The following is a 23,310-nucleotide window of genomic DNA, read 5'->3' as shown; positions in this document are numbered from 1 at the left end:
TGACTATTATTTGTAAAATTTAGTGTTTTATTTTTAGTATTGAACGTTTATTTGGGTGAGTTGGCACCTTTTCACAACGGGCGCTACTTCACACACAATTGTTCGAACAAAAACATACTTTTTTGTTCTTTTTTTTATTGGTTTTCTGAACTCCTTGCTCGCTTCAACATTTTATTGCATTTCAAATTGGCTTTTCGCTCTCGGGCAATATTATTGTTATTGTTGTGGTAGTTGTTGTACATTTATGGTCATTGCATAAACTAAAGGAGTGTTCACACTTTCTTTCTGCTGCCGACTGTGTAATATATCAAAAGTTTTGAATGGCAGCACATAGAAATGTTATTGGCCAAATGAAGCTTCAACCCACTAGCATCGTTTGGCTATTGGAGGGCCACAAATAGCTTTGTATATAGTTAGTAGAGAAGTTGAACGGGCTGCAGGTGAACGTACACACGTACTCGTTATTGACTCAGTGTGATTGTTTATGAGGCTGTGAGATATTGCGGTAGGCACTCACTTGCTTTTAGCGGCAGAAGGCAGTGGTGCCGCTGCTAACCAAAATTTATGGCTTGTGTGGAGTTGATTTATGGCGAATACTGTTCTATGTGGTTCTTAAGGCAATTATAACAATCACGTTTTTTTGTACATACAAACATACATCTGTGTCACTAAGATTTTGTGTTGGTTATCAAATAAATGTGAAAATTGTAGGCACTGTATATGACGCAGATATTTTAATTAAGTTTCATATCTTTATAATATCCAAAATTTCGTTCTATTCACATATACAGTACTGTGTAAAACAAAGGCAATGAAGTAAGTCTAAAACAAATTATATTACTTTAAAAGCAAAATTGTAAGAAATGTAATATTTTACTTGTTAATTTTAGATAAAATAAATTTTATGCATTTATATTTTTTTTTATGTAAATAAACTTACAGCTCATTGTGGGGTATATAAAAGAAAAGCCAACAACTTAGTTTAGTTTAAGTTTATTTACACCTTTCACCACAGTATTCAGCTGGAACAAAATACGAATAAGTGCCAATGTTTTATCTAATAAACGAAAAAGTTGTTAAATTTGATTTCTGAAATGAGCTTTAGTGTTGTTGCCTATCGCAAACTCGTTGTGCTCGAAACTATGTAACCTGAAAGTATTTTTAGTTTATTGAAAGGAAGTGGCGCGAACCTTGTACATACATACGTATGTCTGGTTGTTGTGAAGCTACGTATTTTCGGACAAAGCTCACGAACTGTGAATGCAATACGAGGCGTCTTATTATAGCAATAAGCCAATCAAAAGATATTTCAACAAATTTTTTGGAAAATAACCATCGACACATGATAAAAAAAATACTTTTTTATTTAAAAATATTAATTTTTTCCAAGCCATATTCAACAGGTAGTAGTAGTAGACCAAAAGCAACAAAATCAATATACTTTGTTTTGCCTTTTGGTCCCTAAAATGTCAAAATCTATAAAAAAACTATTGACAGTTTATAGGTAAATTAAAAAAACAAAATCAGCTGCAAGGCCTGTTCAATGTGCCTTACTTTTTTTCGAATTTTAATTTTCGTTTAAGGGGGGACCCTCATTAGACGGTCGAAAAATGCATCATTTTTGGGATTTTTTTTTCTCAGGTAAAATAACTTCAAACGTTTTGTAATTCATAAAGTACTTTAATAAATGTCTTGACTGTCTACAAAAATTTTCGGAGAAGAAAAAAAAACATTTTAAGTATGGAAATATACACCTCGTCCATGGCACCTCATTCTATCTGTGTACATTCTAGCGCTCTGAATTTTTTTCTGAAATAAAAAAACCAAATTTTTTTTAAAACTTTAGGATAATACCTTCGATGTGACATTTTGATTTAAAAAAAAATGTCGAAATTGATATTTTTTACCCAGTTTTATGTTAAAAGTGATTTTTCATGCATAAAAATTGACTTTAAAATTACAAAAAAATATGAAAATCTTTTTTTTTTAAAAAACACTTAATGTCACATTGAAAACAATTTAATTATCTTTAAAATGAGCTATTGTAAAGCCTGATTGGTTCAATACAGCGTTCTCAATTGTGTACACAAAATCGAAAAATGATGTTTCGAGAAAAACGCGTTTAAAGTTTTGGATACAGGCGATCAGGCCACCCGTCGCGTCCTGTTAAAAATTTTGTCACTCCTTCAAAAATACAGATATCGACTTGAAATTTTGAAAGTATATTCTTAAATAGTTGTAAAATAGATTAAAATTATTTCCAAAAAATCGATTTTTTTGACCCGATAAATGAGGGTCCCCCCTTAAATAAATAAATAAATTGTTTCGGCATTTTGTCATTTTTTTTTCACACCACTGTAACATTCCATCTAACTTTCTTGTCTAACAACAACATGAATTTACCGTATCATCTGCGCTTTGATACTATGTTCCATCACTGAAGTTATTCCCTACCGACAAATTTCCTAATTCAAAAACTACATGCAAAGACGAAAACACCATCAAAGCGCCATCATGAATGAGTTTCATAATAACAGTAGTTGTGGAGATGATGTCCTATCGTTTGAACTTCCTATTAATAAACAAATAAAGTCGCATATACATATATATGTACAAATGCATACAAGTAAAAAGCTTGTACACTAACAAACCCCCATACTCGCAACCCCATCCCACACACTTAAACAACCTGCCAGTTCCACAAGCATTCATAAATGCAATATAAGTGCAAACTTTTCGTCAGTGTGCTAAATACGTAACCTTCAGGGGGGAAATAAATTGTTGTATCCCCAAAAAGCTCATTTCACTCTCGCTTTTGTTTGTGGGAGAGATAAAGTGCGTGCGCTCTCACAGAGAATTACTCAATTTTCTCCTTTTTCATACATTTTCAATTTCACACATTTCATGTTCCAAATACCGTAATGTCGCAAGCATAACAAAAACAAAAACCTTAATAAAACAAAAAACAAAAAAAAACATAATGACAAACACAACAAAAACATATCTGATTAAATTTACTTGCAGCGCGGGGGGTGTGAAAATAAAAGAAACAATCTAATTGAAAGCACTCAAAACTATTTATTCTTTCACACACGAACCATGCAAAGGATAGCTACTGTGCTTACCTCTGTGCTGTTCAATAATTTTTCTCTTTCTAGCACAGCACAACGCCCGTGCTTTCGCAAACGTTTAACGCGCCACAAACTGTGCGAAAGAAATGTATCGATATCCAAAGTGTACCGCGGAAATCCCGACTCACTATTGCTCTCGTTCGCTACAATGTAATAAAAGAAAATTTCGCCCAAATGTAATTGTGGCGTATACGGCACTCTACCAATCCATACACTATTAAACTAATTATTTAGACTATTTTTTTTTATTTTCTCTTCACTTTTTCACACCGAAAAGTATTCGTGTTAGCGCATAGTAATTACTGCATAGACGTTATTTCACGTTTTACCTTAAATCTTTAGTTGCGTGCATCAAACGTATTCACAAATGCCGCGTTGTTGACTTTTTTGAAGTTTTTCTCATTCACTTTCCACTTGCGTCCGACCACACGTGTCTTTCACAATTACAAATTTTCCGCTCAATATTTATGAGGCAACGACTGGAAATAAACTAAAATTTCGTGTGAGCTCTTGCTGCTGACTGACTTCAGCTGCTTGCTGGTTTGGTTGCTGCTTGCATTACGGCCAATTTGTTGCCAGCTTTTTCGCTGTGGCTAAAAGAAAATGGTATGATGTCGATGCCTTCAATACGACACCGGGTTGTGCTTGTCATTTGCACATATTTTTAAAGTTAAGTAAAAGCTGTGAAAAAGATGGCTGCCGTTACAAAAGTTGGTTACTTAAGGAAATTTCAGATGAGTGAGCGAAATAGTTACGTTAGCAAATAATTAGCTGCTATTATTAGGAACAGATGATTTCATAAATGCTGTATTTTTTTGCAACTGGTGGATTTTCATGAGAAATTTTGGCGTAATAGCAAAAATGTCCTATGAATATGTTTAATATAAAATACAACGGCCATATATTTTCTTTGTATAAACAAATACCAAAGAATTGTAGATGAATATATATACGACATCAGAAAAAATTTTACATTTTACACACATATTTTAAATAACAATGAGAAAGGAGCTTATTTCAATTTGTTGTGTAACCTCAATAGGATATCTTATGTCAGGTTGCAAATAGAAATAATAATAGACTGAAATGTGGAATGTATGTATGTATGCATATATTTTACTAAGGAAATCTGAATTATTAATTTGCATCTCTATAACAAGGCGCATTTATTAAAAGGCACTAGGCCAACAACAACGTTGTGGGCTTTAGTATGTTATGACAAAAGAAAACAGAAAAGAAAAAAGGACGAACTTCGTTGAACAGCCGATATACAGTTGAAGTTAGAAGCATACGACGATGATGCGAATAGAACAGCTTCTCTTCATTTGAATTTGTGCTGGCATTCTAATTTACACGGCGAAAGAAAAAAGAAACCAACTGATCTATTAATAGCCTTGAATAGATTCGCCTTGCTTCAAAACAACATGCTTAGCGCTGAACAGAAAATATAAAATACAACTCTGGTCACTTCATTTTACCGGCGCATCGGCTTATTATTGTCCCATCGTGCATAGGTGGCTTAAAAAATCAAAAAATGCATACATATACTTAAAATTTTTTCGCAGTTGTTCAAATAATACTGGGTTATCATCAGTGGAATTCATTAGTCTTCAATGAAAATCGTTTGTAAACAAAATTAAGTAATATGTGTTGAAGAAATATTCTTAGTTCTTGCGTATGAAATATCATAGAAACCTTTGTGTGGTTTGTGTTGTGTTATTAAATGAAATAGATTACAAAAAAAATATATTTCCGCGAACATGGAGCTGGACTTAGTTGCCGACGTGGTTTTTGTTATTGAGGCTACAGCGGTGAATGGTGCTTATATGAATGAGCTAAAGAGTAATTATATTGTGCCCACCATTGAACATTTCACGAAAGGCTGGCAAGTGGATGATGGTGAATATCTGATATCCGAGAGGCATGCAACGCAATATGGAATTGTAATATATCGTACTGCAGCGAATCTACTCGATCCAGCAGTATCCACTTACGGGCCGTTTGTATGGCCTAAACAGGTGTTGGAAACCATTGAACAGCTACCACTGGTTGGCGGTGGGATGGATTCCTGTGCAAACATGAGCGAAGGCTTAGCAACGGCTCACTGTTGCTTCGAAGATATGAAGGAACGACGTTCACGACTGATGATTGACGCTCTGAATGTGCAACGGCATTGTATATTAATATGCAACAGCCCACCATACTCCACTCCCGTAATGGAATGTTGGAAACATTTGGGCAAAACTGTAGAGCAACTAGCAGCTTTGTTTCATGAACGAAAAATCAATTTTTCCATCATAGCCCCACGTAAGATGCCTGTGCTATTCAAGTTATTCATGAAGGCGGATGGCGATCAGCCGGTAGCCGCTAAAAACTACGCTAAAAACATTAGGCATTTAGTACTTCTAAAAGGATATCATCTAAAAGAGCGTCCACCAAGTCCGAACGCGAATAATGTAAATGTTGGTGGTGGTGGTATGCCAAATCAAATGGTTGCGCCCGTCGGTGCTGGCGGAAATCCACAGTTGCAACAGCAGCAGCAGCAACAAGGTGGGCAAATGCAAATTGATAACCAGCAAGGTGCTGGTCAGGTGTCGCAGGGCGCACAGCATCCGGTAGGCGGAATGAATCCAGGACAACAACAACAATCTCAGCAAGGCCCAAGTGGCCCGACTGGTTTAACACCACAACAAATAATGCAACAGCAGCAACAACAACAACAGCAACAACAACAACAGCAACAACAATTTGTTAACCAAAATCCGAATCAAAATCCGAACTTCCAGCCGAATGTTAACATAAATCCTCAAAATCGGTGGTTATTCCAGGCGAACCAGCAGCAGCAGCCTGGTCAACCTCGTCCACCATTTATGGGTGGGTCAGGTGGCTTGCCCCCAGGCATGGGACCAGGGGGTCCCATGGTTGGCCCTAACCAAGGGCCAATGGGTCCTGGTCAGAATCCGAATTCGGCACTCATTTCACAGCTGAGTGCGCCACCAAATCAGACAGTTAATCCCTTACTGGCACAACAACAACAGCAAATGCGCATTCAAATGCTTAACCAACATCAGCAGCAACAGTTGCAGCAAATGCAACAGCAACAGTTGCAGCAGCAACAAAATCAAGCGCAACAACAGCAACAACAACAACAAGCCATGGGCAATGTAGCCGGTGGACAAGGACCTAATCAAAATGTGCCTGGAGCCGGACCTGGGCCGGGTAATATGCAACAGACAGTATCATCGTCTTCGGGAGGATCCGGTGGGAATGATCCTTCACAGCATCCACGAGATCGCGAGAAGATTTGGTCCGGTGTTCTTGAATGGAATGAGAAAGCCAAACCTGATCAGCAAAAGGTGACACGTACGCTACAGTGTAGTGTTGCAACAAATATAAAAGACGGGGAGGCAGAGATCAAAGCGGAGAATTGGCCATCAAAATTACTCATGCAACTTATGCCTAAACATCTCGTTGGCAATATTGGCGGCCAATTCTTAAAGGAGTCTAAAATGGTAGTTTTTAGGCCAACACCATGTGAAGCGCTTGACACACTGTCGAAAGTGATGGCAACTGGTTTTGCGGGATGTGTGCATTTTACCAATCCTATTGGTCCAGGGTGTGACATCAAGGTTCTTATACTATTGTACACCCAAGAGAAAAACGCCTTCCTCGGCTTTATTCCCAACAATCAGACGATGTTCGTCGAACGGCTGAGAAAGGTCATACAGCAGAAACAAATGGGGCATGGCCAGCAGCAGCAGCAGCAGCAGCATCAACAGCAGCAGCAACAACAACACCAACAACAGCAGCAAATGCAGAATGCTATAAGTAAGTTTGCAGTAATTTGCATACTTTATGCTCTCTAATACTTTACTCTCTTTATAGATCACATTCAAAATGCACAGATGTCCCAACAGCAACAGCAGAAACCTACACCAATGGATGTACAACATCAAATGGAACAGCAGCAGCAACAACAACAGCAGCAGCAGCAGCAGCAGCAGCAAAACTATAACCAATATGCCCAACAAATGAATATGCAAATGGGTGGCCCTGGCAATGGACCCGGTGGTCCCATAGCGCAAGGGAGTGGTCCACCACCTGGTGTGATAGGCATGCAGCTTTCCGATCCGCATCATCAGCAGCAAATGACTTTGTTGCAGCAGCAACAACAACAACAACAGCAGCAGCAGCAACAACAACAGCAACGCATGCCCATGATGGGTGGTCAAAATGCGCAGATGCAACAAGTCTCACCACACGCTGCCGCTGCCGCTGCAGCAGCTGCTGCGGCCATGCAACAGCAGCAGCAGCAACAGCAGCAACAACGTATGGTGCGCCCAATGATGAGCAACAACCCGGGCTTACGGTTGCTACTGCAACAACAGTCTGCGCCTGCTAATCAATTCCGACCACAGATGGGCGGAGGTGGTGGCCCAGGAGGTCCAGGTGGACCTGTAGGTGGTCAAATGGGTGGCGGCCCACCTAATCAGATGGGTGGTGGACCTGGCGGCGGTGTACCGATGGGCCCAAATCGTCCATACGATGAGAGCAATTTTGATTTTATGTAAACTGACGAGAAAATATCGATGACAATTTATGTTTGTGTTTAGTGTTTAAAGTACTATACGCCAGCTTCTACTTTTTATCAATTGATTAAAACTTACAGTTTACCGTTTTTTGTTTAATAATAGCTACAATCCCTAGCAATACAAACAAAATGTTATTCGAAAAATGGAAGGTTTTTTTAAAGAGAAAAACACTAATTCGTAAATGCAGATATACATTTTTTTATCATTTAATTCCATTAATTATAATCTCCAAAAAATAAATAAATAGCTTTATAAATTTAATGTAAGCTTATTGCAAGCCATGGCTGTATGTTATTGCCTATTTTAAGAAATCACATGAGCGCGCATGGAATATTTTTCGTAAGAACCGCAATTTATAGATGTTTCATATTTTAATAGTTGTTGCGAGTATTTACATACATACGAGTATATTGACACATAATTCAATTTCCGCCAAAAGCATAATATTTTGTTGTCTCAAAACTCCCCAATCGAGAGGTGCAACGAAAGCCTAACACTTACAGATGTGATGAAATGCGGGCGACTAAATTCCGACGGAGTAACGTCAACAAACGTCAAATGGCACGATTGGGCGCCATGGAAACAGTACCAACGGAGTTCGGCAATCGATAAAAAGTAAACAAACTGGACATTTTGTGTGGTTAATGAAAGAGACATACGAGAGCAGTCAGTAACAAAAGGGCAATTCGAAAAGTCCAAATATAGAAGAGCACAAACAAATCGATATATAAGCCCACCTAAAGCACAAAAGCTGGACATAGTGACCTAGTTCTTTTAGGTCAACTGAAAACGTGTAGAAATGACAAAACCGCGGAAGTCGTATTGATGTGTTAAAAATAGTTGAGATTATTTGTGTGACCAGAAGGAAAGTGCCAAGACGAAGAGGAGCTTAAAAAGTGTTGATGAGTTAGTGCACAAATCAATGCAAGGACGTGCGGCGGAGGAACATTGGCGGCTTCTAGCCGAGCTAGACTCTCTGGCTTTGAGTGATAGCTGCTGTGAGATTTGTCATTGCGATTGTTACAGCTCGCATCGTAGCAGCGTAGATTCCGACGCAGCCGTCTGTATTGAGGCTGATAAAATCGATGTCAACCTCCCACCGCTAAGATGTGTTAATACGCAAAAGCCCGAAACATCAAAACGCGCTGCAGCAAATTTAGATGTATTAGCGCTACATCAGGCGTTACCGGCCAAGCCTTTGGGCGCTACTTCCATTGGTCATAGCAGTAGCAAGAAACGGTCTACTCGTAAATCAAAAACTACTAGAAGAAAAAACACCCACGAAACAACTGCATCAAATGGTAATTTAACGAAGCCTTCCACTACACAAGCCACATCTACAGTAAACCTAAAATCCAAGAGCGCCAAAAACACACCAACACATTCCGGACGTGCAAGTCCAACAACCACCGCTGCTGGCGGTACTAAATATGGTATTAAAGCGAAGCGAAACTCTTCGGTGTCTGCGAAGCGCTCCAAAAGTGTTAGCAGCTTCCGTAGCCGCAGTCCCTCGCCTTTGATTGTACCGGCCAAACGTCCTGACGCAAAGCGCGCAACATATTATACACGCGATTGCAAACTTTTACAGGATCTGCTAAGTGCACTAAACGACGATGAAGATTACAATGCTACTGCCACATTGCAAGTGAACGGTAAAAACGCCATAACACAATCGAAGGAAACAAGCTCAAAATATTTGTCAGTGTTTGCTGATGAGGGCTGTGCTGCCTCCACCCAATCCCATACACTGCCGCGTTGCGCTACAAAGTCAAAGAGCAGCCGCGCAATAAATGAAGATAAAAAGTCGTCCTTGACTTCACAGAAGCTTTGCGCCTCCATGGCAAATCTCTGCTTGGCGCCAACTGTACGCGCAGCCTATCAACAAGTGCCCACCCACGACAAACGCATACTCAACCGAATGGCGCACAAGCGTAGCGAGCGCGCTATTGCCAAGGAGAATGCATGGTTGGCGCGCAAGTACTGGGAAAATGAGCGCTACGAACGCGAGCTCTTTAAGTGCGCACAAATGGAGGAGTACAAGCGCGCAATACGCGATAAGCAATTTCAGGATTATCTGCTGACAAAAGCGCGACTGAACGAGATTGCGCAACGCGACCTGACAGAGCTGCGACGGTTGCGCGAAGCATTGCATCAGAAGGATGTGAGTACAAAACGACGTCTCGACGCTCTGCGCGTTGAGCGCGGTATTGCAGCGTGTCAACGACGCTGTGAGCAGTTACGACGCGCGGAGGCGGTGGCGGTACAGCAGGAGGAACAACAAATTGATGAGAAGTTGCGCAAGCAGGAGATGTGCGGGCGTTTGAGCGAGCGCTTACAGCGCGCCGAACAGATACGTGCGAACATGCTGGATAGTTATTTGCGTCGACTGCGCTACGACAATAACATAGAAGAGTTGGTGCATGAGGAGCATTGGCGTGAAGCGCAGCAGTCCGAACGACAGCGGCTCGCTCAGTTAGAAGAGCACATACAGCAGAAATGTGAACAGTCGCAGCGTTTTATCGAAGCGCGTCAGCGGCGCCAAGAGACTATTGCCAAGACGGCGAAAATTTCCGCCAGCCTACGTGAGTTGGTGCGCAAATCAGTAACTCCTGAAGTTGGCGTCGCTGCGGAAGGTGGTGCTGTGGGCGATGCTGTGAGTATGGCAAATACCGCATCTTTGAGTAAAGTGCTTTTGGATAGACCCTTAATTAAGCTGCCACTGCAGCCGTGATTGTTTTTTGTTGGAATATATGTACATTTGTATGTGCATAAAAAAAAGTTGATAAATAAAAACCATTTTCTCATTTGGGTGACTTTGGAGAAGGTTTGCACGCAGATTAATCACCCAGCCCGGATCAGCAGATTGTTTTTTTTTTTGTTTTTTTTTTTTTTGAGCTCTAATCACTAATGGGGTCATCAGGCTTTTCTTCCGACTAAGCGCGCTGAACATAAGACATGCTATTTGCCAACCGAGATTTAATTTCGATTGGTGGCTGTTAAGCGGTTGAGATTGTTGTGGTACGGCAAGGGCAATTGATTCAGTTGTATGCTTTTCCATCCATAATCTTGCTTTCGTCGTCAACAGCGATGTTCTAGCGACGTGAGATTAATAAATAAATAAGTGCTAGTAAGTAAGACTTCCTTATCTCCACCCCAAGTACTATTAGCTAAAAACTTAATGAACTTTACTTACCATTCATCGTTTATCTTGTACATTTAAATGCGTTTTTAAACAAATTTCTTGAAAACCATTTATTTTCATATATTTCACAGCTTCGGGCACAAGCTGAGTCAGCGAATGTGTGTAAAAACATTTACACAAAAGAACAGTGAACATTTAGTGACGCGTAATTCATTGCTTAAATATTAAGCGTTACATCAAGACTATTTCAAAAAATAATTTGAATATGACAACATATAAAACACAATTATGAAAAGTATTCGAGCTTTCCTACGTCAAATTAATACGCATTTTTGTACTATAAATAAAAACAAAATCAAATAGTTAAGTTAAACTTTTATAAAAACTAGCAACCCAACATTTATCGTTCGAGATGCGTTTATACTGTTATTTACGAATGTACGCTACGAGACCAACATACAATTTTACAATTACTCTGTGTTTTTCTATTATTACTTTACTTTCTTAATAATGAGCTTATTGTTTAAAATTGTCTTGTTTTGTTTTCCAATGGCTGATTCCACATTTCGCACATTGCTTACCATTTTTGTGCTTGCCGTTGTAGTTGGTAAATTAATACTGGCAGTTATTTGCGCCCCTGACGCTGCTGCGGCACTCATAGTATCCTTACCATTGAGTATTTTCACCTTCATGCCCTTGGATTGAAGTTTCTGCAGTAACTCCATAGTTTTGTTCTGTTGCCCTGTATGAGCGGAATTGGCCACGATTGCGCACGGTTGCGTGCGCTTCACCTGCAGTCCCCGTGTTTGTAACTTATTGAGTATATCATTGGTTTGCTGGTGCGCATCAGTGGGAGTCTTTGCAGCGATTATGGCGGTAGTGTTAGCAACTTTATTGCTTGATAATGGAGCCAGCGCAGGAGGTGCTGCTTGATTTGCAGTTGCAAAAATTGGTGGCTGCACTGGCCCTGTGGCGGTTAGGCTAAGAGCGCGTTGCTTTGGTCTTGTCGCTGATGGCACTACTTGACTGGCTACAATAGACGCATTCGGCTTAGGTAAAACTTTTTCACTTTTCATGCCGTTCGAGTTGATTTTCGAGTAGGTAATAGGATTTTTGACAGCCATTCCAGTAGTTGTTATTGGGGTTTTAGTGCCATTTATTTGTTTGTGCATTACCAGCGGATTAGACACCAACGTCTTGATATGTGTTTGCGTGCCAGATTGAGTTGCAGACGTTGTTGGAGCAGCTTTTGCATTAGCAATCCCTTTTGAGTTGGCACCACCAACAACTGTAGTGACGCTGTTGGATTTCGTAATTATTTTAGTAGTTGCTGTGGTGCTTGAAGTTGTTGTAGCAGCAGTGTTACGTATTACTGCCGTTTTTGGCACATTTGAACTTTGCTTAACAAACCGCTCCTGAAAGTCTGGTTGTATATTTGCTTGATCTATTGGTATCGTTATTGTTCTACGCCGCTTAAGTACTGCCTCATCAGTCGCAAAATGTTTTTCATTTTTTTCGGAATTTTGAGTTAAGGTGCGTTTACTCAGTGCTACATTGGTGCACAATCGTTCATTTATAACATATTTCACATTGACCTGGTCATTAAACTGCACGTGCTTGGGTGCCAGGTCTAACTTCCGTTTTGCCGCTGGATTCAACAAGCGCCCTGCTGGTTGGTCGGTGCTTTGCTTGTCTTTTGCTGGCAACACTGGGTTTTTTACGCTAGCAGCGGGATTATTTGTTTTGGTTTGAAAACGTCTCACTGTTATGCCCTCTGTTTTCCTTTTTATTGCATTTTCTTTGAATTGCACATACGGCCCTACAGCCTTCACAAGTTCCTTGTATTCCATCGGCTTATTGGTGTTACTGGACGCGGGTAACGTTGGAGCCGGTTGAGGACTGCCCACATCAGATTGTGCACCTGCAATATCTGTGTACCAGCGTGGATCAAGTAGCTCTTCTTCGATTTTCATTAAGTCTAAGTAGGCATCATCACCACCATCCATCGGCGTTACGGCGCTAATTACTGGTTCTGTAGTCGCTAATTGTATATCCGCTGGATTATACAACAAATACTGAGAGCAAAATTTATTTAATATTACAAGTGAACGCCTTGTGCCTGCGGTACTCACGGTTTTTTCTTTGCCAGTTCGCGTGACTTGCGCTGCTCCAAACTTTAAGCCAACCACATCTTCTTTAAATAGCCGCTGGCCACAAGAGCTGGACGCAAGATGTACGCGGAATTCTGGAACTTCCACAAACTCTGTCTGGCACTGATTGCATATTAGGAACGTCCGGAAGGTCTCGTCGAGCAGCACCTCACCAAAACGTATGCAACGCAGCATTCTGTGATGCAAGTTTTGCGCGCTTTTGCACTTAATTTTTTTCAGCGTATGAATATTATATTTTTTGTTGTAATTAGTCTTATTTGTCGGTCTCTTTGGGCTTTTTTGTTTAATAAACAAATGAGCGAAGTGAGGCTGTCAAATCTGATTTTTGCGTAAACATGTGTCGGCAAAGCAGTATGTTAGCCATAAAGTCGATAAAACACTGCTTTGTCAATAAACACGCTTCAGAAACGAACGCCAGCAAATGTACACATACTATGTGCATTTCCTTATCATTTCAAAAATAATAAACATTCAAAAATAATAAACATTCAAAAATTCAATAGGTGAAAGCTTTATGTGCGCGATGTGTGGTGCAAAACTCAGTGCGAATTCTCCAAACATCGGTGTTTTAATTACTAAGGATCCTGTCAACACTCAATTGTACTAAAATTACTTAACGTAACATGTACGCCTTATCCTTTCATTAACGCTTGATGAGTTTCTGTCGAGTATACCCATCATCAAATGATGGAATTTTCTTGTTTCATGTCGAGTATACTCAATATTAAGTGAAAGAAATTCGCTTTGCTGTTTATTTTAATATTTTAGAAAACAAACCATATATTTATAATTGTAGCACATATTTGAATATATTGCTTACGTAATCGAATGAACTTAATCACATAACATTATTAAATTCCTTTTAACACTTTGAAGACGTTTTCGTCAAATATTCTCGTCATCGCTTAAAAATAATTAAGCATAACCGTGCACGTTTTGAGAATAATCGAAATGCTTAAAGGATTAACATTCCCTTTAAACAATTATTTTTAAATTACCTTATTATTATTTAATTATTTCATTGTTTTTAAACTACTTCATTATTTTTAAATTACTTTATTATATTTTAATAATATAATTTTTCAGTTATGCTTACAGTAAATAAAATATATTCATTTCATTTAATTTAGTGTTAAAAAAATTCTCCTCCGCCTTCTGCCTTGCGTTTTTGTTTTTTCAGTTTTTGCTTCGTATCCGCTGCTTTGCCGCGCATCACATCCGTTTTCAAACGCTTTGCCGATTTTTTACGTTCCTGCGTTGCAGCTTTCCGCTTCGCAGCACGTAGAGGATCGTGTATCTTTTCTTGGGCGATCAGCTTTTTGCGTTCAGCCCGTCTGCGCATCAGCGTGGTTTGAGCGCGCGTGCGCAGTTTATCGTATAGATCAGCACCGACACGCTTGCGTAATCGGCTGCCAACACGTAGCGCTTGTTGACGCAAATCACTGTCGACATTTTGATCCTCCTCAGACATTTCCCGTACCAGCGAGCCGAGTAGAAGAGGAGCAAGTTTTTCCAGTGTTTCGACATTGATCAATGTGATGAGGCCCTCGATTAGAGTGAAGAGTGCAGAGCGCTGAAAGGTTGAAATGGTAAATTTTTATTATTCCATTTACATGTTTCCTCCTACAAATACTTACCACTGCGATGGAATGCGGCGCCTTAGTCACCTCTCTATTAATCAGAAAACGTATATTGCGCACCAACCAGTACAAATTAATTTTTGTAGTCGTGCCCTTTTCTTGTGTCTGATTTTCGCTTTGCTCTGCCGCATCATCTTCCGGTTTCTCCTGTTTAACACTGAAGGGCACCTCTCGCAACATATTGCCTATGAATAGGAAGATCTTGACTATTTCATCGATCATATTTTGTTGGGTATCGCCGGGCACAACTTGCGCACACAAATCCAACACCAACGATTTAATATCGTAAGCGGGATCGGTGTAAATAAAATCAAATTTCGGCGCATCGCTGCTATCGTTGCTATTGCCATCTGTGTAAGCCAACTCCTTTTGTTCCTTAGTTAGCTGTACGGCGACACGTGCAAAATCATAGTTGCCCAAAATAAGTGCGATAATCTTAGCTGCATTGCAGCGCACCCACGCATGCTCGTGAGCAAGTAGCTTCTGCGATTCATAAGCCAGTTCATCGACTACATGACAGAGTTCGGTGTTGTTGCTACTGAACAGCTCCAGTGCACAGTAGTCCAACATTTTTAACAAACAAAATTGCGTTTGTATGATTTCATGGTCAATTGCGCGTTGCTGCTCCTCGGCTGTTTTGGCAACTTCCTCCTCAGTGAGAATAATTTCATCATACAGTTTCCCACCGTGGTCTTTCGGGTTTCGCTGCAGAAAATAGAATGAATAATGTCAAGGTTTCCCAAACACAAAATATGTTATTTATGAGAGACTTACATGGTACTTTCTCCTCTTCTTTAATTTCTCTTCGTCCACGTCGTACCCCAGCGCCGTTGGAGCGCGCACAAATCTTCCAGGCGCGCTTGGGTTATTTAACGTCAGGCGTGAAACAATTGTTGGAAGAACGAGTTTCAAGCGCGGCCCAAACGTTTGCTTCTCGACATTCAAAAAGCGCGAGCACAACGATGCTGCCATTTCTACTACCGAAGGCTTATTTTGCGCTTCAAAGAACAACAACGTCATATCAAATAAATGCTGCCGATCGACTTTGCCCAAGCGCGTGATCAGCAGCTCAATACATTCGGCGATTGCCTTGCGACAGCTAGGGTCATCATCATTAACCAGTCGTGGCCCAAGTGAAATGTATAGGAACTCCGCCTGTTTTGACAGTATTTTCAGTGGGAACTTCTTAATGATTGAATGCAGGAATTGTATGACCGATTGTCGACCCGAAGGCAACGAGTACCGCAACTGTACTGTAAAAAATTTCACAATCTGATCGACACGCTTCTTCAGCGGATATTCCATGACGTAAATGACAAGTATATTGCGTGCCTCATCACGCACAAAGTCTGACTGTGAAACAACCGACAAATCGCCAATTCGCTTCATTATTTCATGCAACGACTCAACCTCGACGCGTCTGCTAATCAGCGCTTTGAGCAATGAAAACGAGAGTGCTTGATGTTCCCCTTCGAAGAGATTTTGTTCCACATAAACCACCAGCTGTTGGAGCTGTTCCGGTGTCGGAACAAAGTCGGTACATTTGCGCAGTAAGGCCACGAAGGCTTTGTATGAAGATTTCACGAGCTGCAAATTTTCGTCTTGTTTTATAGCACCAAAAGTCGAAATATTCTTTAATATTTCAAACATTCGCTCCACAACATCACTCAGATATTGCTGCTGAAGCGCGGGCAACTCGTATCCATCATTCCAGATGGCACCGAAGCATTTCAAGGCGAATGTAACCACGCGCACATGCGTACTTTTCAGAGCATCGCGCAACATCGGCAGTATAGGATTCAAGAAAGGCTGATAGTCAACTTCCAGCAGCTTCCTGCGCTTCAACACCAACTGCAGCATTTCGAGACCGAATTCAATAAGAATATGCGCATTGGCTTGTGCATTCGATTGAACGCGCTTGGTGACGGCACCCGAACGCGTGCGCGGGGCAGGCTGTATGATGAAGCAGTCTGGACGTGCGCGTCGCATGCGCTCCTTTTCTTGTTCGCTGAGCGTACGCTTTTGCAAACCAGGTAGTAGATCGGTGATACTTTCCGATACAACGCCATAAATGAAGATTAGCAAACTCTCACGCGAAATGTGCACATTCTCCACCAAACCGCTCACGATCTTTGCAAAGCAATCCTGAATTTTAAGCGTGACTTTGCGTGAGTGTGAACGTGTTAAGTGCTCCTTAAACGGCATAAGTAGATCAAGCAGGCAAGTTTCTTGTATATTGCGCGCAGCTATGTGCAATACAAGGTAGCTCTTGGCGCTCGGTTTGGCTTCGGGGGTGTGCGCCGCTATCTTGTCGATTTCTTTTTCAGCGGTGATGTCGCCGAAAATGTCATTCAAAGCTACATCGAGCAAGTTGTGTAGACATTTTTCAATATCGCATGGCTGCAATTGTTCACGTAGCGCATCCAACACACCATGCACTGTGACAGCGAGCACATGAACTTGGAAACCACGCGTCAGAAGCGATTGCAAATGATCCATTAGCATTGACAGGTAGTTAGCGCCCAGCGCGAGCATCATTTTCTTTAGGATATCGCGCGTAAGCATGCGCACCGATTTTAGTTGGGAGCGCAGAAATGTGCATACTTTCATGAAAACGCCTGGAGGGATGTGAATTAGTTAACCATATAAATTAGGAAGGTCGAAATAAACTCACCTGGCAAATTGGTGTCCATCATTTCCTTCGGCAGCTTTTGCATAAGTTTGACTAGCGCAAGCGCAATGGGCACGCGCAATATTTCTTCCTCCTCGCGTTCGGCGCTAAAACGCTTGCGATTTACTTTGTGCTTGTTGTCGTAGGAGCTTTTCTCTGTGATGGCGCGATTGAGCGTTGGTATGAGAATGCTGGTGATAGTTAGAATGACGCGTTTGGCAGCACCCGCCGGCAGCAACAACGCCGTATTGAGTACGCACGCGGCAGGAGTAGAAGTTTCAGAGTCCACAGGCAATAGTGCGGCCTCCACGTCAGCGCCTGCCAATTCAGCAGCAAGCGCCGCCTCTTCATCGTAACCTTCACCTACATCATCGTCTTCCTCTTCTTCTTCATCTGTAGCGTCTTCCGCGCCTTCTGCAGACTCGACCTCGAGTTTCCCTAAGGGTTTTACATTCTTTGATTGCTTAACTAATTCATTTGATTTTTCCGTTTGTACCGCCGTCTGCTCGCCATTTAGCTTGCTTTGCAGCTGCTGCAGTGCTTCTGGATCAGCTTGCGCTTGTGTCAAATCAAAATGGAATGCATCCAGTATACGCATCACAATGCGCACACATTGGCGCTGATACTCCTGTGTGCTTTGCAGCTTGGCGAGGTAGTAGCGCAGCAATGCATGATATTGCTGCCAGGGCAGAAGTTGGCATACAACGCCCACAGTTTCGATAGCGGCATCTATTAGCGTATGCTTTCCAGTATGCTTCTCCGACAGCAAATAGCGCGTGGCCAAAGGAAGCACAAATTCAGTCAACGTGCGCGTACACGGTCGGCGCGTCATAGATTGTGCATGCGAACAGAATTTCAACAAAGCACGTCCGTGCCGATGTGTTTGCAAGTGAGTAAGATTTTCAAAGAAATCGACCTCAGCATCTTGTTGATCACCGAGCGGCGCCAAGTCCTGTAAGACGGGATGCGTGTGGGATGCTTGGCGTGCCAATTCACCCAACAGCCGTATGCCCTCGTAGCGTACATTATCGTTGTTGTCACGCACTAAGCGCCTGAGCAAATTTATAGCCACTTCGTCCACTAAGTAGTCCAAGCTGGATTTGCCATCCACCGCGGCAGCAAAGTGTAGCGCAAGGCGCGGTAGCAGCAAGCGCAAGTGTTCGCTGGCGTTGTCGCGCAAACCCATATCCTTGTCATACTTGATGAAGTAAACACAGTTGTAGATTACGAGTACGCCCAACTCAATGTCGACGCCTTCACCATCAGCATCTAGCAGTTGCGCAATTTCTTTAAGCGCATCCAAACGCTTGTCGTAATCGGGTTGTTCAACCCAGCGCTTGTCCCAGGCATTCAGCATGCTGGTGAGACGCGCGGTGCGCTGCAAACGCGTCGCCAGTGCAACGAGTGCCTCGTCTTTCGACTGTGTAGCCTGCTTGTGGCGTTTGCGCGCGATGTCGGTTACCAGCTGACACAGAAGTTTGCGTGCATTTACCTCTTGTGTCTGCTCAAAGAATGGGGCGAGCTTTCGCAAATATGTCTCTGGCGCATCCAGTTGCTTTATGAGATTGGCGAGTGTCGTTATCACCTGTGTCACCACCTCTTCATTGGCGTTCCGTTGGGACTTCGCAATGAGTATGGGCAGCAGCAGTTGCAACAAACTGTTGCATGTATCCGCGTCATCCACGTGAGCGGTCAGTAGCGACAAGATATTAAGATCGCGCTTGTCGATGGCTTTCTTGGCGGCGCGCGTGCTGAAGTTCATGCGCAGACGTTTTAGCAGCTCCGGAATGTAGGGTTTGACGATATGTAAGCCGCTTATGCCATCCTTAGCGGGTTCTTGGGATGGCGCGGATTGCAGTAGGCGTTCCACAAGCGCCATAATGGGGCGACGTACTGCTGGTTTCGCTTTTTCATTCAATAACAGCGCCACTACGTATTGAAAGATAACAGGTGACCTCTGCGCATCTTCACTTCCATCGGCACGGCACTGTGCCAAGTAGTTGAAATGCTGCGGCTTCTCACCCCACTGCAAGAGCAAACGCAGCAGCGGCGTTGGTGTGTGTATGGCATCTTGTGGCAGTTTTTCAATCACGGGCCAGACGTAAACTTCGCTGAGGCAGCGCAATTGCGGCGCCTCCCAATCAAACTCATCGATGTGCGCAAAGAAATTCACTAAACTCAGCAACGCTGCATTGCGCACATTTTTGTAGACCACACCCATCTTTGGATGAATGAGAACTAACTGCTCCGCAGGCAGCAGTAAAACCGCATTGCAGGCACTTCCCACGAATGTTAGTAGTTTCAGCATGTATAGGTGAAAGTCGCGCTTCATTAGACCGCCAAACTCTTTGCGTATCAACTCGAGCAGATTGACGATGCTTTGCAGTTTTTTTGGGGACCACGCAGCATGCAAATCGAAATCTGCTGCCACTTGTGCTGGTATCTCCTCCAGCGCCACGCTGGCGTCGGTATATTTTGCGTATTTCCCAAAAGCCATTTCGAGGAACCAAAAAATCTCCTCGGTTGTACACTGTCCCAGGAAACGAAGAATCAAGGACTTGCGCGTTTGTGCGCTCAGAGCGCGCTGAGTGCCTTTTGTGATCATTTTACCATACAATAGGCGCAGTAGTATTTTCATGAGTTCTGGTCGTTGCTCTGCGCTTACAGACTCGTCTAATTTGAAATTGACAAGCTCCTCCTTGAATTTCACCTCATCGATTAGAGCGTAAAGATGCTCCTTGTGTGGCATCAAAGATTTTTGTTTATACCTGAGCACACAATCAAGAGCGGCACGTTGTAATTGTGCATTGGGACCGGCTAATAGGTCCATATATAGTGCGTATAATTCAGGTTCACGATAAAGCGAGCGCGGGTTAGACTGCGCTGCAAAAACACCAAGTTTGCTTTGTAGCGTCTGGAGAATGCTTTTGGCAATATAGCCTTGCTGATCCTTGCGTTGTTTGCCGCGTCGCCCGGCTTTGTGTGAACGGTCTTAAAATAAAAAGAAATACATCAAACAAATTGTTTAATTGGCTGCATAGCAGAATACACACCATTTTGCTTGTCATCTTCATCCGCTTCCGCATCACTGTCCAACGCGCTTGCGTCTGCAAGCTGCTCCTGTGCCTGACCAGATGCCAGCTGCGTCAGATCCCAAGTCAGTTCGCGTCGTTCCAAACGTGCACGATACTCCTCATCTACGAATTGCAGAAATAGACCTACGAGATCACGATTTTTTTGCTGCGCTATTTGACCAAACTGTGGCAAACGCATCCATAGCAGATTCCGATAATTTAGCAATTGCTGCTGAGTCGGTTTCGGCAGCTGTATGGCCGGCAACAGCTCATTCAGAATATCGTTGCTCCAACAGGGCACATTTTCAATCGTGGCCATTGCGCTCTGTGTTGCAGTAACGGTGTAATCAATGGCTTCCGCTGTGAGCTTTAACTGTTGATGGTAAATGCTCCAAAAGTCACTTACGCTCATCCCCTGGGCATATGATTCTATTAATTTTAGCACCGGCTCCCAAACAAATTTAAAGTTGTGATACAACATGCCGAGCAGAAAACGCAGGATGTGCTGCTTGTAGATATCGCGTTGTCCCTTATCTATAGCGCGATAGAGCTCGCCTGCCGTCTCCAATTGCTGCAGATGCAGCAGCTGTTCACGATAGTTATGTATGTTGGGTTCGACACATTCTGCTGCATAGAATACATTGTAGGGATGCGCTTGCGTTATGCGTTTATTAAGTGTTTGGAGGCAGTGCGCCGCGAGTCGGCGGCCATCGTGAGAATGCGAACTAAGTAATGGCGCTAATAGCTCTGAAATCCGTTGAATTTCTTCAATAGGAAGTTCGTCATTTGCTGATAGCAATTGGTCCAGTGCACCTAAGGCTTGAAGATTACTTGTTGCATGTGGCAGCAAAACTTGAACATCTCGTTTAAGAAAATCGGGCCGACTGTTGTACATAACATGAACTTGCGTATCGAGTAGCAGAGAAAACACTGCCAATTGCCGCGCAAAATTACCATGCGTATTTATTTGGTCTAAAACTTGGTCCATTATTGTATTTAGTCTATCTTCCAGCGGCTTTTTTCCTAGTCCCGGCATATGTGGCACTAAGATCAACAATAAAATATGCTGAAGTAGTCCATTTCTTTGTTCATTTAATACGTCTTCACTAAAATCGAGTTCACTCATTTTTTGCTGTAGTTTTTGCAGAGTTTGTTGCTGTTTAATGTGCAGCCAATATAGCTCCCACGATTCCAGCGCGATGGCATTGCCTACCAAAGGCTGCTTCTGCAAAACAACTCGCGCCAACAACTCAAACGCCGCTACATCCAAGTGCTGCTCAAAGTTTGCAACCACAGAAGGTAGAACCAGCAGTTCGAACTGCGGATGCGAACCTATCAGTAACACGAATTGTGCATAAATATCGCGTTGTTGCACACTGAGTGCTTTCTTCATTAGTCGACTGGTGTCTAACTGCGTCAGATGCACATTATCAGCCAGTAATACTGTGCTAACCAGCTGTATAAGCAAGCCTAATGCTTCTTTGGCATTGGATTTCGAATGATGCTGCATACAGTAGTCTATCATCTTGAGTATAATCGGCACTAATACATCCAACTCACATAAGTGACGTCCATTTCGGTGCTTGGCGGCAATAATGAACAGCGGCAGCAGATGGACTAAGCGACCACATGCGTTCACACCTGCTAACATTGTATTTTGCGCCACATTGCAGAGTTTATTCCAATACAAGGTCATATTTTGCGGCAGCAGAAAGTTGAGTAACTCCTGCACTGATTGCTTGACAATTTCACATAACAGCTGTAGCTTGTCGGTGGACTTGGCTCGCTGTTCGTCCACCAGACATTCAAATATAAACTGTAGGAAATCATCTGCCACCGAGTGGAACTGTCCCTTCACTCCTCGAACAATTTCAAACAGCAATCGGCCACATCCTGCTATGCAATCGACTTGTTCTCGCGCAACAGTGTCCAGTACAAAATCAAGAAATTTACGGAAATCGCGCACATCTCGTGCAATAAAGGAGAAGCATTCCACCGCAAAGTTAGTAACATGCTCTTCATAACGCTGCTCATCCAGCAGTGGCAGTATAGCATGGAATACCACGCCAATATTCCTTTTCAAATACGGTTTGAGGGTCTTGAATAAATAAGCTAAGCAAACGAGTGTCCATTCCAACTGTTCTGCATCCTGCGTGTTCAGCAGACAAATGAGTCGGTCAAGTACACGCTGAAAGTATGGGTAGAAATCCTCACGCAGATCCCGCGCCAATACGTATAACAGTTCTAATAGCGGCTGCAGCGATAAATTAGTTGCAGTGGACAGACGCTCAAGGAGCAGATCTATTACAAAGTCTTTTTGATGTACTAATTGTGGCAAGGTTATAACCTTCAGGCACCTGCGGCTAAACTGGCCAAACTCATCTGTTAAATTTAGTACAATCCATTTCTTCAGCGTTTGATGGAAGTATGTCTCATTCTCTTCCTCTGGCAGTTCCTCATTTTCATGGCCAATGCGATATAAGGCCAAGCGTCGTATGTCAATTTCACAAACGCGATCGGCGAAGGATTTGAACTGAAATTAAATTTTTTGTAAAAATTACCTACTAAAAATTAGAGCGGCTTACCCGAAAGGTGTTAGTGTTTTTTGTTTTCTGCAATATTTCTGCCATACTTGGATAAATGTGTTTAATTGGAGTCCGCTATTTGCATTTGCTTTTATATTAAAAATTTACTCGTGCGCGTGGAAAAATAAACAATTTAAAATATAATTCACTTTGGCTAGTGCAAGCAGAAGGAAGAGTGAAATCTGACAGTTGCAGTGCACATGTTGCGGCTCGTGTACGTTCAGTGCTAGTTTGTTTACCACTCCGCGTACACTCAGGACAGTTTCATAAGGCTGGGTGCATAGAGGGTAACTATTGTGCAAAT

General features: G+C 42.3%; 5 protein-coding genes across 8 annotated transcripts in view; 2 read left to right on the top strand and 3 right to left on the bottom strand.

The window, feature by feature from the left end:
* LOC129245250 (7SK snRNA methylphosphate capping enzyme bin3) overlaps window positions 1–3,812 on the bottom strand; it is a 175,390-nt gene extending 171,578 nt beyond the window's left edge. For 2 of the 4 annotated variants that reach the window (XM_054883301.1, XM_054883302.1), the window contains exon 1: window positions 3,126–3,812. The gene's annotated coding sequence lies outside the window, so the exon portion shown is untranslated. The remainder of the gene's footprint in view (window positions 1–3,125) is intronic. The other 2 variants (XM_054883299.1, XM_054883300.1) reach the window with 2 other exon arrangements.
* A 597-nt stretch (window positions 3,813–4,409) lies between these two features.
* LOC129245251 (mediator of RNA polymerase II transcription subunit 25) lies at window positions 4,410–7,973 on the top strand. The gene is made up of 2 exons (XM_054883304.1): window positions 4,410–6,959; window positions 7,017–7,973. The coding sequence occupies exons 1-2, from the start codon at window positions 4,892–4,894 to the stop codon at window positions 7,700–7,702; spliced, it is 2,754 nt and encodes a 917-aa protein (XP_054739279.1). The 5' UTR covers window positions 4,410–4,891; the 3' UTR covers window positions 7,703–7,973.
* A 22-nt stretch (window positions 7,974–7,995) lies between these two features.
* On the top strand, window positions 7,996–10,454 carry LOC129245252 (uncharacterized). The gene has a single exon (XM_054883305.1). It carries the CDS (start codon window positions 8,646–8,648, stop codon window positions 10,452–10,454), a length of 1,809 nt encoding a protein of 602 aa, XP_054739280.1. The 5' UTR covers window positions 7,996–8,645.
* A 214-nt stretch (window positions 10,455–10,668) lies between these two features.
* On the bottom strand, window positions 10,669–13,325 carry LOC129245253 (uncharacterized). The gene is made up of 3 exons (XM_054883306.1): window positions 12,998–13,325; window positions 10,917–12,940; window positions 10,669–10,815 (listed from the first exon to the last, which is right to left on the bottom strand). The coding sequence occupies exons 1-2, from the start codon at window positions 13,208–13,210 to the stop codon at window positions 11,357–11,359; spliced, it is 1,797 nt and encodes a 598-aa protein (XP_054739281.1). The 5' UTR covers window positions 13,211–13,325; the 3' UTR covers window positions 10,669–10,815; window positions 10,917–11,356.
* A 751-nt stretch (window positions 13,326–14,076) lies between these two features.
* Window positions 14,077–23,209, bottom strand: LOC129245249 (small subunit processome component 20 homolog). Its single transcript, XM_054883297.1, has 6 exons — window positions 23,007–23,209; window positions 20,401–22,954; window positions 17,351–20,338; window positions 15,451–17,294; window positions 14,674–15,381; window positions 14,077–14,609 (listed from the first exon to the last, which is right to left on the bottom strand). The coding sequence occupies exons 1-6, from the start codon at window positions 23,049–23,051 to the stop codon at window positions 14,169–14,171; spliced, it is 8,580 nt and encodes a 2,859-aa protein (XP_054739272.1). The 5' UTR covers window positions 23,052–23,209; the 3' UTR covers window positions 14,077–14,168.
* Window positions 23,210–23,310: the final 101 nt, after the last annotated feature.

Source organism: Anastrepha obliqua, chromosome 4, assembly GCF_027943255.1.
Source record: "Anastrepha obliqua isolate idAnaObli1 chromosome 4, idAnaObli1_1.0, whole genome shotgun sequence".
Taxonomy (NCBI): Eukaryota; Metazoa; Arthropoda; class Insecta; order Diptera; family Tephritidae; genus Anastrepha; species Anastrepha obliqua.
Note: the sequence above shows the minus strand (reverse complement) of the source record. Positions and strands in the feature narration are given on the sequence as shown.

Bases quoted from the DNA above. Each gene is read 5' to 3' on its own strand.
- LOC129245251 (XM_054883304.1), top strand. From the start codon at position 4,892: ATGGAGCTGGACTTAGTTGCCGACGTGGTTTTTGTTATTGAGGCTACA. The intron at 6,960-7,016 runs GTAAGTTTGCAG...CTCTCTTTATAG, and splicing joins GCAAATGCAGAATGCTATAA to ATCACATTCAAAATGCACAG.
- LOC129245252 (XM_054883305.1), top strand. From the start codon at position 8,646: ATGCAAGGACGTGCGGCGGAGGAACATTGGCGGCTTCTAGCCGAGCTA.
- LOC129245253 (XM_054883306.1), bottom strand. From the start codon at position 13,210: ATGCTGCGTTGCATACGTTTTGGTGAGGTGCTGCTCGACGAGACCTTC. The intron at 12,941-12,997 runs GTGAGTACCGCA...TTTTGCTCTCAG, and splicing joins GAACTGGCAAAGAAAAAACC to TATTTGTTGTATAATCCAGC.
- LOC129245249 (XM_054883297.1), bottom strand. From the start codon at position 23,051: ATGGCAGAAATATTGCAGAAAACAAAAAACACTAACACCTTTCGG. The intron at 20,339-20,400 runs GTGTGTATTCTG...TTTTATTTTAAG, and splicing joins TGAAGATGACAAGCAAAATG to ACCGTTCACACAAAGCCGGG. The intron at 15,382-15,450 runs GTAAGTCTCTCA...TATTTTCTGCAG, and splicing joins AGAAGAGGAGAAAGTACCAT to CGAAACCCGAAAGACCACGG.